Consider the following 18913-nt stretch of genomic DNA (forward strand, 5'->3'; position numbering starts at 1 on the left):
ATATCGGTTTTCATAGTGGCTGCACCATTTTACATTCCGACCAACAGAACACAAGGGTTCCCTTTTCTCCACATCCTGGCCAAAGCTTGTTATCTCCTGTCTCTCTGCCATTCTAACAGGTGTGAGGTGTTATCTCATAGTGGTTTTGATTTGCATTTCACTAATGATTAGTGATGTTGAACACCTTTTCATGTACCTGTTGGCCATCTGAATATATTCTTTGGAAAAAAAGTCTATCCAGGCCCTTTGCCCATTTAAAAATTGGATTTTTTTTCTTTTTTGCTATTGAGTTGTATGAATTCTTTATATATTTTGGATACTAACCCCTTATCATATAAGTGTCTGTGAATACTTTCTCCCATTCAGTAGGTTGCCTTTTAATTTTGTTGATCATTTTGTTTGCTGTGCAGAGTTTTTTTATTTTGATGTAGTTCTACCTGTTTGTTTTTCCTTCTGTTGCTTGTGCTAATATCCTCCCTTTGATTGTGAGCTGGACCTAGTGACTAACTTCTAATGAACAGAATATAGCAAAAGTGATAAAAATGTCACTTCCAAGACCAGGTTACAAAATGAATGTAGCTTCCATCTTGGTCACGTTTTCTCTCTTTCTCTGATCACTCGCTGTGGGGGAAGCCAGTTGCCATATCACAGCGTCACTCCAGCAACCTGGGAAGAGGCCCACATGGTGAAGAACTGAGGCCAATAGATACCAAGGAACTGAGGTCAGCCAGCAACAACAGTTGTGAACTTGGAAGTGGATCCTCCCCGAGTTGAGCCTTTAGACTGCAGCCCTGGCTAACAGCTTGACTACAACCACCTCCCAGGGAACCCTCAGCCAGAACCACCTATCTACCAGCTCCTGGACTCCTGACTGACAGAAACTGTGAGGTAATAAATGTTTGTTGTTTCAAGGCTGCTAAGTTTTAGGGTAATTTGTTATGCAGCAATAGATAATGAATACAAGCCAAAAAAAGAGTATAACAGACATGAGCACCTGAAAGGGAAAAATCATGCATAAGTAGTAGTCCCAGGAGGAGTGGAAAGAGAGGAAGGATCAGAAGAGAGATTGGTTGAGAATTTTCCAAAACTGACCAATATCAGCAAACACATTGTGAAAAGTGGTAAAAATCCTAAGCAGAGGAACACAAAGAAAACCACACAAAGGCACATCACTGCAAAAATGTTGAAAACCTAAGACAAAGAAAAAACAATATTAAAAGCAGCCAGAGGTAAAGGACAGATTGCATTAAAAGAATAATAATAATAATACTGGCAGCTGACATATCAGTGGACATAATGGAAGCCAGAAGACAATAGAATGGAATGGATAAGCAAAAATGATCTATCCATATGATGGAGTACTATTCAGAAATAAAAAAGAGCAAGTATTTATTATAAACACCACAACATGAATGAACCTCCAAACATTCTTCTAAGTGAAAGAAGCCAGACATAAAATACATACTATATGATTTTCTACATATGAATCCAAATGATTCTATTCTTATGAAATGCTCAGAATAGGTAAATATATAAAGACAGAAAGTAGACTAGTGGTTGCCTTGGGCTAGAGATGGGAACAAGGAACGTTTGCAAGTGAACATGAAAGATCTTTTCAGAGTGAGGAAAATGTCCTAATATTGGATTTTGGTTATGGTCACACCACTCTGTAAATTTACTAAAAGCCATCAAACTTCATGGTATGAATTACTGATTAATGTTACAGTATGTAAATTATACCTCAGTAAATCTGTTTTAAAAAGAAGATAGGGGCTTCCCTGGTGGCGCAGTGGTTGCGCGTCCGCCTGCCGATGCAGGGGAACCGGGTTCGCGCCCCTGTCTGGGAGGATCCCACATGCCGCGGAGCGGCTGGGCCTGTGAGCCATGGCCGCTGAGCCTGCGCGTCCGGAGCCTGTGCTCCGCAACGGGAGAGGCCACAACAGAGGGAGGCCCGCATACCACAAAAAAAAAAAAAAAAAAAAAAAAAGATAATAGAATTGCATTGTAGAAGTGTTTAAAAAACCCTCCTAAAGTAAAATTCTATATCAAGGAAAAATTCCTTCAAAAACGAAGGCCAGGGCTTCCCTGGTGGCGCAGTGGTTGAGAGTCCGCCTGCCGATGCAGGGGACACGGGTTCGCGCCCCGGTCCGGGAGGATCCCACATGCCGCGGAGCGGCTGGGCCCGTGAGCCATGGCCGCTGAGCCTGCGCGTCCGGAGCCTGTGCTCCGCAACGGGAGAGGCCACAACAGTGAAAGGCCCGCATACCACAAAAAAATATATATATATATACATATATATATATATATTTTTTTTTTTTCAGGCAAACAAAACTCTGAGACTTTATCACCAGAAAATCTGCGCTAAAGGAAATAGATATTGTTTAGGCAGGAAGAAAACAGTTCTAGATGGAAGCTTAACGGCTAATGAAGGTTTAAAGAAAAATGCAAAGGGTAAATATGTGCTAAATTTATTTTTAATTAATTTTTATTGGAGTATAGCTGCTTTACAATGCTGTGTTAGTTGCTGCTGTACAGCAAAGTGAATCAGCTACACATATACATATATCCCCTCTTTTTTGGATTTCCTTCCCATTTAGGTCACCACAGAGCACTGAGTAGAGTTCCCTGTGCTATACAGTAGGTTCTCATTAGTCATCTATTTTATATATAGTATCAATAGTGTATATATGTCAATCCCAATCTCCCAGTTCATCCCACCCCCCCTCCCCGCCTGGTATCCATAGGTTTGTTCTCTACTTCTGTGTCTCTATTTCTACTTTGCAAATAAGTTCATCTGTATCATTTTTCTAGATTCCACATATAAGTGATATTATAAATATGTGCTAAATTTAAATAAATACCGATTGCACAAAAAACAATAATGTATTATGGGTTTTTAAAAATACACAGAATTGAAATAGTTGAACGAAATAGCACATATCTCTGTAAGTAGAATAAATGGAATTTAAGTGTGCTATGTACCTTGCATTGTCTGGAATGTGGTAAATGTACCAGTTTATTGTAAACTTTAAAAAGTTAAAAATGCACATTGTTATCTTACGATAACCACCAAGAGAACAGCAAAATAACTTACAAATTCTAAACTAACAGAGGAGAAAATATAAAGTAAAAAAAAGAACAAACCCACTAAATCAATCCAAAAGACCAGAAAGGAAATAAGAGAATATGGAATTGGTGGGATAAATAGAAAACACTGAATAACATGGTGGATTCAAAACCAAATGAATTAGAATTTTTATTAGTTGTAAAGGACCAAAGTTTCTATTTAAAAAGTAAAGATAGACAAATTAATGTTTTTTTAAACTCCAGCTATATTCTGTTTATAAGAAATACATCTAAAATATATGGCTACAGTTAGAATAAATGCAAAAGTATGGACAAGGAAAATATCCTTCAAAAATCAGGGAGAAATAAAATCATTTCCAGACCAAACTAACTGAGAGTGTTTGGCACCAGCATAAAAACAGTAAAGGATGTGGTACAGAATGTACTGCAGGCAGAAGGAAAGTTACCGGAGAAGCACGAGGAAAAAACAGAAAGAGCTAACTATGTACATGAATTTAAATGACCATTGTCTTCCCCAAACAACAATAATGTTTTGTGGAGTTAAAAAAGAGAATTAAAATATATAACAATAGTATATAAGTTGGTGATGGTGGGATGTGTGTGAATAAAATTAAAGTGTTCCAAGGTCTTAGTATTTTCCAGAAGCAGAGGAAAGATACTAATTCACCTGAGACTTTGATAAATTGCATATGTGTATCTCAATATGTAGGCTTACCACTAAAATAATAAAATAAGAATATATAGTTTCGGGCTTCCCTGGTGGCGCAGTGGTTAAGAATCCACCTGCCAATGCAGGGGACACGGGTTCGAGCCCTGGTCTGGGAAGATCCCACATGCCGCAGAGCAATTAAGCCCGCGCACCACAACTACTGAGCCTGTGCTCTAGAGCCCACGAGCCACAACTACTGAAGCCCGTGTGCCTACAGCCCGTGCTCCGCAACAAGAGAAGCCACCGCAATGAGAAGCCCGTGCACCGCAACGAAGAGTAGCCCCCGCTCGCCGCAACTAGAGAAAAGCTCGTGCGCAGCAATGAAGACCCAACGCAGCCAAAAATAAATAAATTAAAAAAAAAAAAAAAAGAATATATAGTTTCCAGCTAGTGTGGGGTAGGGAGGAAAATATAGAATGAGGAAAAAATAATTCAAAAAAGGGAGAAAATAAGCCATATAGACTAAGCAGGACTAGTATAAAATATAAAATGACAGACATAAATTTTAATATAAGTAATACTCGTAAATAGCCTACATATTCCATTTAGAAGACAAATATTACCAGACTGGGTAAAATACTCACCTGTTCTTCTTGCCACCTTACAGCCTAGTGTGGCCTCTTGGGTAGTTTACCTGGAATGCCCCCTCAAAGCCTTCCTAGCACTGAGCCAGCATCCCTGCTTCATTACGTTCAAATAGCTTGGTGGATGAATCAGCCAATCTCAGAGCTGCCCTAACTTGGGAAATCTTTTTAAATGAAATAATAAACCTTCCTAATAAACCAGCTGAGTGTGGGTTATCTGTTACTTACAATCAAAAGTATCCCAACTGGTATACAATTTTTTTTGAAATTTCCTAGAAATTTATGTTAAAGTTTTGTTTGTTGGGTGATATTACATTCAATATTTTCTGCATTAACCAGTATCCCTATTATTGGAAGTACTAGTCAGAGGCTGGAAGACCATTCAGTGAGGATGTTATAGAAAGGATTCAAGCACAGGGCAATGTTTAATATCCCGTCCAACCCTAAGATTCCTGGAGTCTATAGTTTTGTACTTGCTTACCGAATGAAGAATTCTTCCATAGTGGTGACAGAGGTACCAAAGCTGGCAATGCCCAGCTCTTCCTGCCTCAGTTCCAAGTCAGTAAATAGAGATTCAAACCTGGGATGGAAGAACAGTTTTATTCCTCAAAGGTGGAAGGTGAATCCCTCATTATCACCATTGGCTTTCTACAGAGGAAAAAGCATGGGCTATGGAGTCTAGAATATTTTTGTTCAAATCTCATCTCTGTTCCTCTCTAGCTTCATGACTCTGAACTTGAACAATAAGCATAATAGCATTTACTTCAAAAACTTTCTGTAAGGATAAATCAAACATACACCTAGCACATTGCAGATGCAAAGTAAATATTAATTAATCTCTTTTATTTTGAGCAAGAAGAAATAACAGTACTATTTTTGGAGTGATTACTAAATGCCAGGGGCCATTGTAAGCCCTTTTCCATTTATTAACTCTGTGAATCCTCTCAACAGCTCACTGAGGACAGTGCTGAGAAGGTAAATAACTTCTGTGGGAGCCTGGCAACAACTGGACTGGGAGTCAGCCACACCTACTAGACTGCCCATAGTAGTCAGCCTGCCACAACAGAAGAGCACACATAGCCCACATAGGAAACACCTGTAGAGCACAGAACTCTGGTGACCAGACAGGAATGCACTGCTGGGATGCATAGGATGTGATGTCCCCTACCTAAGGCCACTTCTCCAAGATCAGGAAATGTAACCAATCTATCAAATACATAAAAATAAAAACAGCTGGAATTAGGCAAAATGAGGTGACAGAAGAATATTTTCCAAATGAAAGAACAAGATAAAACCCCAGAAACAGAACTAAGTGAAGTCACTAACTGATAAAGAGTTCAAGGTAATTATCCTAAAGATGCTCAAAGAACTCAGGAGAAATATAGGTGAACACAGTGAAAAGTTTAACAAGGGGTTAGAAAATATGAAGAAGAACCAAACAGAGCTGAAGAATACAATAACTGAAGTAAAAAATACACTAGAAGGAATCAACAGTAGATTAAACAATACAGAAAAATGGATCAGCTAACTGAAAGACAGAGTAATGGAAATCACTCAATCTGAACAGAAACAAGAATTTTTTAAAATGAGGACAGTTTAGGGCTTCCCTGGTGGCACAGTGGTTGAGAATCCGCCTGCCGATGCAGGGGATGCAGGTTCATGCCCTGGTCTGGGAAGATCCCACATGCCGCAGAGCGGTTGGGCCCGTGAGCCATGGCCACTGAGCCTGCGAGTCCGGAGCCTGTGCTCCACAACGGGAAAGGCCACAACAGTCAGAGGCCCGCGTACTGCAAAAAAAAAAAAAAAAAGTCTACAAATAATAAATGCTGGAGAGGGTGTGGAGAAAAAGGAACCCTCCTGCGTTGCTGGTGAGAATGTAAATTGGTGCAGCCACTATGGATAACAGTATGGAGGTTACTCAAAAAACTAAAAATAGAGTTACTATATGATCCAGCAATCCCACTCCTGGGCATATATCCAGAGATAACTCTAATTCTAAAAACTCCATGCACCCTAATGTTCATTGCAGCACTATTTACAATAGCCAAGACATGGAAGCAACATAAGTGTACATCAATAGAAGAATGGATAAAGAAGGTGTGGTATGTATATACACACATACACACACACACACACACACACACACACACACACACATACATACAATGCAATATTACTCAGCCATAAAAAAGAATGAAATAATGCCATTTGCAGCAACATGGATGGACCTAGAGATTATCATATTAAGTGAAGTAAGACAGAGAAAGACAAATATATGATATCACTTATATGTGGAATCTAAAATGATACAAATAAACTTATTTACAGAACAGAAATAGACTCACAGACATAGAAAACAAACTTGTGGTTACCAAATGGGAAATGGGGGGGATAAATTAGGAGTTTGGGATTAACATACACACATTACTATAAACAACCATAGATAGATAAACTATATCTATTTTACTATAAATAGTGAAACAATAAGGACCTAATGTATAGCACAGGGAACTATATTCAATATCTTGTAATGACCTATAATGGAAAAGAATCTGAAAAAGAATATATATGTGGGTGTGTGTGTATATATATATGTACCTATATATATATATATATATATATATACACATATCTGAATCACTTTGCTGTACACCTGAAACTAACACAACATTGTAAATCAACTATACTTCAATTTTAAAAAGTAATAATATGGATGCATAAGTAAATATGGTCAAGGAGAAAAGTATTTCCGGCACCTAAAAGTTTCAAATTGGGATCCTTGAAGGCATGATCCATAACTGATTCATCTCTGATTCCTTCCCAATAAATTCCAAATAAATCCCACGAATGAATGCACTCACTGCCAAATGTATGTCAGTGTAAAACTTTGCAGGCTGCTCATCTGTATACTATCTTTGTCTTTATTCACATTTTCTTATTTTAAGGATATTTTTCATATTGAAAAAGGACAATAAATTTCTATTGCAACAAAGTTGGAGAAGAAAGTATAAGACAAAGGTTATACAAATCCCATCATAAAAAGACAACTGCTAACATTGTGCTATATAACTTTATGTATTTTGTATGCATATACTCACTCACACATTAATTTTTTACCAAAAATGGGAAAATATAAATTCTGGTTTTTTAACTGGCTTTTTCATACAACAATGTATTGAGGCCATTTGTCTACATCAACAGAATCTATACAATTTTTAAAGGCAAAAAAAGATTTCATTGTTATGAATATATCCTATTTATTTATTCAACCCATACTGGTAGATATTTAGGTTATTTGCAATTCTTCACAAGTATAAACATGTGATATAACTTTGCCTGCTTCCCCAGTTGTTTTCTTAGTCTAAGTCAATACAGGTAGATCTAGTAGGTCAAAAGGGGGACAAGACTTTAAAGGTTTTTGATACTTACTGCCAAATTACCCACTGATTGGGGTTTTCAGATCTTCCATTTTGGTTGTGGATAATAAAGCACCATGAGTGTTTGGGGGAAAAGGGAAAAAAAGTGATACTACTCTACAGTGAATTTAAAAGTCTTTTTGGGGGTATAATTATAGTGTTGGAATAGCTCAGTAGAAGAAGTCATAGAAGAACCAAAAGCCATATAACTTTACTGGGTGGAGAAATGGGGTTTAAGATACAAAACATGCCCGTGTAAGTTTTGGGCCTCTCTGCAAACAATACGATGTAGAAGCCCTTCAATGGTCAATGTCATGGGCAATCAGCCAGATTTTCCCTTCCCAGCTCAGCATCTTCAGGGCTACTGAATCTCACTGTGTCTTTCAGTGGTGCCACTTTCTCCAGGGCAGCACTGGCTTTTCTCTATACCATGTCACTGCTGGTAGAAGCCCATGACTGAACTTCTCTGATGTATCATTCATGGTCTGCATTTTGGCAGAATTTGCAATTACATTAATTAATTAATTCAGTCATTCATTCAATGATATTTATTGAGTGCCTATCCTTTGCCAAGCGCGGTTCCAGGCACTGTGGATCCAGAAGTGAACAGAACAAGCTTCCTAGGGAGAGGGATGGGGGAGACAGAGGAATAACACACATATATATATATACACAAATCAGATGAGCACAGACTGTGATGAATACTAGGAACAGAATATAAGGGAATGCAATAGGGAAGTGTCTATGGAGTGTTTCTATCAGTTGGCCTCCTTAAACAATGTTTGTACCTGACTTGCCTCCTTGATCACTTAGCCTGGTGTCTAGCTGGATCACCCTTCAAGTACTGAGGACCTCACAAGTCTACATAGAAGGGGAGGCCTTCCCTAAATGATCATGCTGCCAGAAGTAGCAATGCCTGTACCTGAGAGAGGACCACCTGTCTGGCGACATTACTGCACCCCCGTCCTGATGCATCCAGAGCCCATCCAGCATGTATCTGCTGGGCTGAAACTTGGTTTTTAAAGTCCCAGTACCAAAGGCACCTCAGACCAAACTTCACAATATTGCTGCTCTTCAAATGCCTTCAGTGGAAGGTGCATCAGCAACCTGTGAGGAGAATCGTGGCAGCTTGACTTTGAAGTGCTCATAGCTTCCCAGCCGTTTGGTGTTCTGTATTTAACACAGAAGAACTGGTGGGCTTTCAGAGCGCCTCGAAATTTGGAAATGCATCTCACTGGTTTTGTACAGAGCTTTATATAGGTTAAGCCTTCAATAAATATGTTTCTTGAATGAATGAGTTTTCAAATATCACAGATATTATTTTAGTTAATGGAATGTGAAAGAATTATTTAGGCATAAAAACTATTCTGAAACCGATAATTTTAGAATAATTCACCAGGTATCATTCTAAAAGTGCCCCTGGCAATCAAAAGTAAGTGGATGAAATGTTTGGTTGAGAGATTAGTGGTGCCTCACTGTAGCAGAAAGTTCTACCTGGAAGGAAACATGCTAAGCAGTGTTCACAGCTTCCTGATAGTGTTTGAAACTAAGTTCCTCAGATTGGCCGAAAGAGTCAAAGATTCCCTTTTCCTGCTACAGGGTAATGTGAACAACCAGGCACTACTACGTAGATAGTAAAAAAACAAACAACAAACAAAGATGCCAGTGAAATCTGATGAGGGTAGATGGAGCCAAAACATCTAGATCTGGATCAACAATTTCTTCAGCGCTTCCTTGGGAGGGCTGACCCCACACACATACCTGTGAGCATGTCGCAGGTGGTGGTTTTGCCTGCTCCATTGTGCCCCAGGAGAACAGTGATCTGCCCTCATACACGTTTATGGTCAGATCTTTGACTGCCATGTGTTCATCCCTTCCCTTGTAGAACACCTGTTGAAAAGCCAACTCTGACTGATGGTGTAATATGCACACGCATGTGGCATTTCTGAAGAACCTATGACAGGCCGAGCACCCACACCAACTTCCTCCGAAAGTTCATCAGTGGGACTCCAAGTGGAAATCCATAAGGGAGCTCCTTCTTTCAGAGTTTAGCTGCCTGGAGCTACTGAGGACCATGATGGGGAGCAACACCAGGGGGGTTTCCCTGGCCTCTGAAACCTGGTGGTAGAGCAGCTGAACCACAGAGGCCAGAGCTCAAGGACCAAGGGCTCGGAGCTTGAACGAGACCTTCTCCCCTGCTTCTTGAGCCACACCTTGCTCTGCACTGCCTGGCTAATCCCCTGAGAAAGGGCACCCTGCCTCTTTTGTGGGCGGTATTGATCTAGGGAGAGAACACCAGACAGACTGTCCTGTTTTCTAAATCAAATGTCTCCAGTATTTAAAATACCATTTATTATTTTCTTATTATACAAGTAATTCATATATGAGTATAAGGAAGAAAATAAAATCACCCACAATGCCACTTGCAGAGATACATCACATTTCAGTCTACGCCTTAGACAATTTCTGTCCTGTCTAATTGCATCCGGGCTGGACTTGGGGTCTGGAGTGCAGACATTATAGTTGGGTGAGACTTAGACGTCACTTCTTCCCACCATTTATCTAACTGTGTTTGGGAGCCGGGTTCTGCGGAAAGGAATTTGGCACACTTCTCCTGCCCCCACATCCAGCTGGTATGATTATTTTGAATCAAGTGTGACGGTCCTCTTCCCTAACTTTTCAGTCTCCCTTTTGCAGTTGAGGTGGACATGTGGCAGAATTCTGGGCAATAAGAATAAGGAGTGATCTACTGAAGGGCAGAAAAGAAGGAAGGAAGGAAGGAAGGGAGGGAGGGAGGGAGGAAGGAAGGAAGGATGGAAGGAAGGAAGGAAGGAAGGAAGGAAGTCCTCCCAAAAGAAAGCCCCTTGCTCTTATCTTTCCCTATAGATGAGCTACAGCAGCCATCTTGCAACTGGGAAATGACAAGCACGCAGATGAGAGCTATATGCTTCCACTGGCCCAGGGAAAATAAATGAAAGCAAGTGAGCAGAAAGACCAGGGGTCTGAGATGGCTTTGCTGAGCAGCTGAAATCATGCCAGAACCATGTGCCTGCAGACTGCTTGTTATGTGAAAAGAGGAAATGAAATCCCTGCTTATTGAAGCTACAATAAATTGGGTGAAGACTGGAGCATTCCAAGCTGCTACCACAGTATGTAAAGGAGCTGGGATGATCCCCCATGCTGTGGAGCCCCTGGGCCAGCATGTGATCCACTTGATCCCATAGGCCAAGGAAGGCGACACAAAGTATTGAGCTAGCACCTTGACTGTGACCTTGTATCAGTCATACAGAGGACACTGCCTCTCCTTAGGCTCATCGTATTTGAAGAATGGAAGATTCCAAACAAAAAAATAATGCTTTGGAGGACACACCAGGGTATAGAACTTATATCCAGTCATCCTGTCAGGGGAGTCCTTAGTCAATGCAGGACTCAGCAGACACTGGTGAAAGAACAAACACTTCTGCATCTGGAAGCCAGCAGTGAAATCTGGTTTACTATTTGATTTGGTTATGTAAAAACACTGGTGGATCAAAGTCAGCCATCAAATGACTGAGTTCCAGGGTGTCCCCAACAAGAGGTGTTTGGCGTTTGCGAGACTGTTTCAAGAAAGATCATCTAGACCCTCCATCCAGTCATTTAACTTTATGACAGAAAACAGGACATTTTATATTATACTCCTAATTTTGAGGATAACATTACAGAAGGGAATTAAAAATCTATCACAAAATGTGCCTTGTAACCACTGTCAGAATAAAACAGAAGCCTCTATGCACTATTTCTCAAGTCCTTGGAAGAAGATTTGTGAGCTGATACCTTGTATAGATGTTGGATTTCAATTATTTTTATCAAATCGGTAGGCTCTTCCTGAATGAACTTGCTTTTCAGAGCTTTCTGAGGACCCCCCAACTCCAGCACTGAATTCGTAAGGGATATAGGTTCTCCACAGCAGTAGGAGGGCTAGAGAGGAAGTCAACTTACATTAATACATTTAGGTGAATCGGCTCTCTTCTTCTGGAAGATAAATATTTTGGTAAATTAAATTCTCACACTTCCCTCCCCCCACCCCCACCCCAGCCTCACCCACTGGAGTTTCCTGGTATCGAACACATAATGGTGCCTGAAGAAGTCAAGAATTTGCTCACAGACTTACTACTAATAAACTGCATTTCAACCTACAACCCATGGTCTGGAGGATGGAGCTAGAAATGATGCCTCATATCCATACTCCTGGTGTACTGGGGAAGCTGTCGTGTTGGTAATCAGCACCCCTGTGGGCTGAGGCCTGGAGAAATACTGGTGTTAACAATCTACCCATTTCTCCACAAATCAAGAAGGGCAAGCATGGCAGCCTTTGCCGAGGCCTGAAGTGAGTACCTGTGCAATTCAGATGGGATCAGACTGAATCTGCAAGAGGACTGAAGCAGGCATGATGGGTTCAACTTTGTAGGAAAATTTACTCACCATAGGAGAGAAAAGATTTGGAGAGCTTCACGGGGTTGTCAAAGAAAGCTGTGCTCCGTGCCCGTGTCCCCAGGTCACAGAGGTCTCAAAGAGCTTCAGGGCCTTGCCACCAGCCCAAAGAGGAAAGAGGCCGAGGAGTCCTGAGGGCTCTAGCTTGTTGGGGTGGCATTCTGTGAGAGAATACAGGGTCTGCCACTCAAGTGGGCACATATGAGACAGCCACAGGCACTCTTAAGGGGACTCTGCACAGGGTATCAGCAGTGGGGCAAGAGTCAGAGAGACAGACTCGTTAATTATGCTCCCTTGGCAACCACAAGTTGATAGGTGTGGGGTGAATCCAGGTTAGAGAACTGCACTTAGATTTCCAGGAGTTTGAGGTTGCAACCAACACCACAAAGAGGGATAGGAATATTGATGATGAGCTATAAAAATTCTAATGTCAATCTATAAAACAGCAGCATCAGTACTCACCATGAGAAAGAAGTACCAAGGTTTGGGTGTACCATACACCTCTGGGAAGACAGACTCCACATACCAGGCCACCAAGCCATATAAGAGAGAGTCCAGCAGTAGCATCAGCAGCACCTGAGTGAAGTTAAACCCTCCTCCTATACTGCCCATGTTCCTCAATTGGATGCCTGTGCCTATTCCAAAGGAAGGAAAACAATCACCACATCGAAGACAGAGAAAAGTTACCAGAACTTTCCAATCAAACAGTTGGAGAACAAGCCAATGAGAAGACTGGACTATTCATGTCTGGGGTATTAAGGGACAAAAAGTTAGGCACAGGAAAAGAAAAGCTAGTTATTGGTTTCTCAAAGAAGGTAAAACTTTTTTGTTTTTGTTTTTGTTGTTTTTTGGTTTTTTTGACCATGCCACACAGCTTGTGGGATCTTAGTTCCCCAACCAGGGACTGAACTTGGGCCCAGCCGTGAAAGCGCTGAGTCCTAACCACTGGGCTGACAGGGAATTCTCAATAAAACGTTCTTATTATTGCCAAAATGATTCTTTGGCACCAAGAAGTAGAAATTTGGTCATCTGAGACACATCTTCACACTCTTGCACATGCTGTCAGGAAAGCCCTTCCTACTCCTCCCCACCTTCTTTGCTTGGTTAATTCTTACTTGGTAGGTCAGCACAGGTATCTCCTTCCCCAGCAAGCATGTATACTCACTCGCTTGGGTTATATGTCTAACCCACGTGCATCTGGGGCACCCTGCGCTAACTGTGAGCATTGAAGGTCTCGCTCTGCACTGTGAATTTGCTCACTTATTGCCAACCCCAGCTTGGGGCCAGGGACTGTCAGGTTATCTCAGTATCTCCAACATCTGACCCAGGGCCTCATATGCAGCAGCTGCTCAATACATACATATGCCATGAAGAAAGGAGTGCTGAGGATGGGCTTGGGACCAATTCCTGGGTGCATATAAAGATAAGTATCCTTTGTGATGCCAAGTGTCTAATCTGAATGCAAGCTGACTAAGCTTCTCATGTAAAGCATCCAAGATACCCTGCATCTGCTGCCACATGGCAGGATTGAGGAGGTGGTAACTAGCAACACCAGAGGAGACATTCAAATACTGATGAGCAGACAGATGGGCTAGAACGGTGCTCCTCAAACTTTCCTGTGCTTACTAATCACCTGGTGATTTTGTTCTGATTAAGTGTGTCTGGATGGGCCTGGGAGTCTGCACTCCTAACAAGCTCTCTGAGGGTTCTGATGCTGTTGGTGCACAGGTCACGCTGTGAGGGGCGAGGGGCCAGGAAACCTCTGAGGTCCTTCCTGAGATGAGATTCTATGACTTGTGTCTGTCTTTGTGCCAATCGAGAGCCTTGCCTTCCACCATGGCTTACAGACAGGTCTCGCAAACCTCAGCTGCCGTAAACAGTCAGTACACTTAGTTTGTGAAAGCCAGGTGCATCCTTGTTCAGTGTAAGTCTGCAGTGTCCGAAAAGAAGAAAGAGACAAGGCTCCTTCCCCACCTCAGCAGACATTTGATTGCCAGTTAACTTTACTTATTTATTGGGAATAAACATATCAAGTATATAAAATGGAGTTTAACAAGCAATTACAAAGGAAGTACTTTGTACAACTACCACCCAAATCAATAACCCCCAAAACCCCAAATATGCACACCCCCTTTACAACTTCACCGTCATCTTTGTCTGTAGGCAGCATATAGTTGGGTTATGCCTTTTTATCTAAACTGACTCTTTTTAATTGGTATGTTTAGATTATTCACATTTAATGTGATTATTGATTGGATTAAAATCTACCACTTTGTCAGCTCTTTTCTATTTGGTCCAAACTTTTCCTTGTTTCTCTTTTCCTCTTTTTCTTGCATTAATGGGGATTTTTTTTAATGATTCCATTTTATTTCCACTATCGGTTTATTACTTATACCTCTAAAAATTTTTTTAGTGTTGTTCTAGGGTTTAAAATCATCTTTAATTAGTCTATCTTCAAATAATATTATACTACTTCATACGTAGCGTGAGGATCTTATAACAATTTCCAGTTTCCAGTTCTTCCCTCCCACCCTTTGCTACTGTTGTCATACATTTCACTTTCACATAAGCTATAAACACAATACATTGCTACCACTTTTGCTTTGGACAGTCAGTTCTCTTTTAGAGCCAGAAAACTCCACAAAAGACAAAATAAATTGTATTTTCCATTTTCAGTGCTCTTAATTTCTTTGTGCAGATCCAAGCTTCTGTCTGATATGATATTGTTTTTGCTCGAAGAACTCAACATTTCTCGTAATGTCTCCCAGCAATCGATTCTGTCGCTTTGGTTTGAGAGAGTCTTCATTTCTCCCTAATTTTCCCCTGGATATAGAACACTGAGTTGACAAGGTTTTTCTTTCAGTACTTTAAATATGTCACTTCATTTTCTTCTAGCTGGCATATGTTTATTGGCTATTTGGATATGTCTTTTCATGAAGTGCCTATTTTTGCCTGTTTTTTTCTTTACTATAAAGTATGATATATAATTGATTTTATGAATTCTTTAAATATTCTGGATACAAGCCTTTTGCAGGTTAAATGTATCAAGCATCCTCTCCCACTCTGTAGCTTCTCCTTTCATTCTCTTCATGGTGTCTTAATGGCATTATCTATCAGTCTTTTCCTGATGGTTAGTTATTTTTGTGTCTTGTTTAAGAAATCTTTCCTACTTCAAGTACATGAATGTACCCTCCTATACCATCTCCAAAAAACTTTATAGTTTTTTTTTTAAAGACACCAATTGTACTTGAACATTTGTTACTTTTTTAAAAAAATTAATTTATTTGTTTTTGGCTGTGTTGGGTCTTCATTTCTGTGCAAGTGCTTTCTCTAGTTGTGGCAAGCAGGGGCTACTCTTCATCGCGGTGCACGGGCCTCTCACTATCACGGCCTCTCTTGTTGCGGAGCACAGGCTCCAGACGCGCAGGCTCAGCAGTTGTGGCTCACGGGCCTAGTTGCTCTGCGGCATGTGGGATCTTCCCAGACCAGGGCTCGAACCCGTGTCCCCTGCATTAGCAGGCAGATTCTCAACCACTGTGCCACCAGGGAAGCCCCACTTTATAGTTTTTTTACATTGGAATTGATATCTGTGTATGGTGTGAATTCAAAGTCCAATTTCAATGTTTTCCATAAGGTTCTTTAGTTGCTCCAGCACCATTTATTAAATCCCACTGCTCTGAAGTAGCATCTCTGATATTTAACAGTGCATTTATCTCTCCCTTCTTTTCTGTTGTATTAGTCTATTTGTCAACCATAATCTTAATTACTATTGTTTTATGATAAATCATGAAATCTGGTAAAACAAGTTTTGCTATTTTGTTCTTCCTCAAGAGTTCTTGGCTATTCTTGGTCCTTTATACTCCCATGTACATTTGAGAATCAGCTCATCGAGTTCTATTTAAAAAACAAAACAAAACAAAAATACTGCTGGAGTTTGGATTGGGTAGGAGTTAGCTGTTACTTCTTTCCACAATTTATTTATTTGTGTTTGAGAGCAGGTTTCTGCTGAAAGGAATCTGGCAAAGTTCACCTGACCTCACATCTCTTTGATCATGATTGCTCTTCCCTGACTTCTCATCCCCCTTTGCAGTAGAAGAGGCTATGTGACATAATTCCTCTCCCACACCACTTCTTCTTGACTCAACCAAACTTTTGACTATTCCATTTTCTCTCTATTAGGTTTGAAAGTTATACACTGTTCCTAGCCTTTTCCCGGTCGGCTCAGTAATGAATCACCAGGTCTACATTGCTGCCAAGTCTAAAGTTAATATCTTTACTCCCCTTCCAAAAAGTATTTACCCCCACTGATTTCTGACTTTATCTCCTCAAAAACCCTTTTATGTATTTTAATTCTATCTTTTAAAAAAAATCCGAGGGCTTCCCTGGTGGTGCAGTGGTTGAGAGTCCGCCTGCCGATGCAGGGAACAGGGGTTCGTGCCCCAGTCCGGGAAGATTCCACATGCCATGGAGCGGCTAGGCCCGTGAGCCATGGCCGCTGAGCCTGCGCGTCCGGAGCCTGTGCTCTGCAACGGGAGAGGCCACAACAGTGAGAGGCCTGCATACCACAAAAAAAAAAAAAAAAAAATCCTAAAGACATCATTATCATCATCATCATTATTATTTTATACAACGTATAAAGCCACTATCTTCAGGCTCCCACTCTTGGCTCCTTTAAAAAGCAATCTGTCTTTTTTTTTTCCCCCTCCAGCTACTTTTAAGATTTTTCTCTTGACCTCTGGTGTGCTCAATTTCATGTTGGTATGTCTAATGTAGATTTCTTATTGTTAATCTTGTTTGGGATTTGCTGGGCTTCCTGAAATCCAGTTTTGGAACAGGTTTGGCCAGCATCTTTTCAAATGTATTTCTCTGTCCTAGTCTCTCTTTTCCTACTGGAACTCTTTTGCTCAGAGGTCATTTACTAACAAGAAAACTTTGGGCTTCCATTCGGATGGCCTTTCAAGGCAAGGGAGCTAAACAAAAAGGCCCAGTGTCCCACCCAGGTGGAGAGCATAATAGGAGACCCTTCTTACATTAATAGGGGTCCCAGAGATAAATTCAATAGTCACAGGATAGGTTCTTTGTGACACAGACCCTGAAATGGAGTTTAGTATGCAAGATGTTTATTAAGGAATACCCTTGAGATCAATACCTGTGGAAGGGAAGAGATTGAAACAAGATTAGTCAGGGCTACAAGACAGCACTGACAAGCTTGAGGAGTTGAGATAAAATGGTCCATCTGAGCATCTATAATAACCCATCCACTAAGTTTTTTATTAGTTATAAAAAGATATTTGGGTATTAGTAAGATGACATCTCTGTATTGTTTCTCGACTGGTTCAGAAACTAAGGAGGGGAGAAGGGTGCTATTTACTGGGCCTCTTAAAAACTAAAATCAATCTAGTAAATAATAAATTAACAAATAAATCAATAAATGGACGTCTCAAGTGACAAACCCAGTTGCTCCACAAGCATGCAGGTTCTGATTTTAAGAAGAGGCCAAAATGTTTCTGCCATACAACCAGAGGTCTGATTCATGTTGTATATAGTGATTCCTGCTCAAGATTAAAACTGAAAGGTCTGCACCAGACTTACTGAGAAAATGTACAGAGTAATTTTATTTATTCACTCACTAGAAGGCGTGCTATCTGATTTGAGCAGATAGGTCAGATGAATAGGAAAACCTAATCCAGTGAAAGTATGAGGATTCTAAATAAGAAATATTATCCTTGGATTTCTAACATTTCATCAATTATATTCTTAGAGATTCCTACCTGCTTATGATCATATGCATTTGCATTTCCTTCAGCTGTAACACTAGACACCATTTGTGGGCTATCTTGTGTCTTTCAGGAATGAACACTGATCATAACACACAGTTCATCCAGTCCAACCACCTACCTAAATTCCCTCAATTTCAACAGATAGGCTCCATAAAGCATCTACGTTCATTCACTAACATGTAAGGAATCAGATATACCATTTCAAATCTATTTTTCCTCCATAAGTATTTGTAAATCATGGTCTCAACATTGCTTTGTTAAAGAAAACCACTCACTTTCAATACATTCTGGTCAACTTAACATCCTTTATTAAATTTTAAGTGGCCTTAACCCATTTAGACCATCCAAACTTAATAAAGAAATTCATTGGTAGGTGATGCCTCTAACCAGGACATTGGAGATTATCCCAATTGCAGTAAGGGGACCCACAAACTCGACCCAACTTATAACTCCTTTCCCTGTTATCTGCTGCTAAACCAAGCTTTGTCATTTGGGACCTGGACTCTGGTGATAAAAGCTAACATTGAGCAATGAAGGCACTTGCTAGAATGTTCAGAGCAGATCATCTTAGTACCACTGAAATGGGAAACTGTTCCATTCAGTAAGTACTGTAACCCCACAGACCTCAGGGTCCTACATTTTATTTATTTATTTGTTTGTTTGTTTATGGCTGTGTTGGGTCTTTATTGTTGAGCATGGGCTTTCTCTAGTTGCCGCGAGCAGGGGCTACTCTTTTTTTTTTTTTTAACATCTTTATTGGAGTATAATTGCTTTACAATGGTGTGTTAGTTTCTGCTTTACAACAAAGTGAATCAGTTATACATATACATATGTTCCCATATCTCTTCCCTCTTGCGTCTCCCTCCC

The 18913-nt window shown here is 40.5% G+C and overlaps 1 protein-coding gene across 1 annotated transcript in view; it reads right to left on the reverse strand.

The window, feature by feature from the left end:
* The window catches only part of LOC102979541 (ATP-binding cassette sub-family A member 17-like), a 78464-nt gene that overhangs the window by 42946 nt on the left and 16605 nt on the right, over positions 1-18913 (reverse strand). Inside the window, 5 exon segments of the mRNA XM_024123536.1 lie at positions 4862-4985; positions 9558-9626; positions 9629-9686; positions 11610-11734; positions 12725-12901. Coding sequence (XP_023979304.1) covers positions 4862-4985; positions 9558-9626; positions 9629-9686; positions 11610-11734; positions 12725-12901 — 553 coding nt within the window.

The sequence above is a fragment of the Physeter macrocephalus genome, chromosome 14 (assembly GCF_002837175.3).
Source record: "Physeter macrocephalus isolate SW-GA chromosome 14, ASM283717v5, whole genome shotgun sequence".
Lineage (NCBI taxonomy): Eukaryota > Metazoa > Chordata > Mammalia > Artiodactyla > Physeteridae > Physeter > Physeter macrocephalus.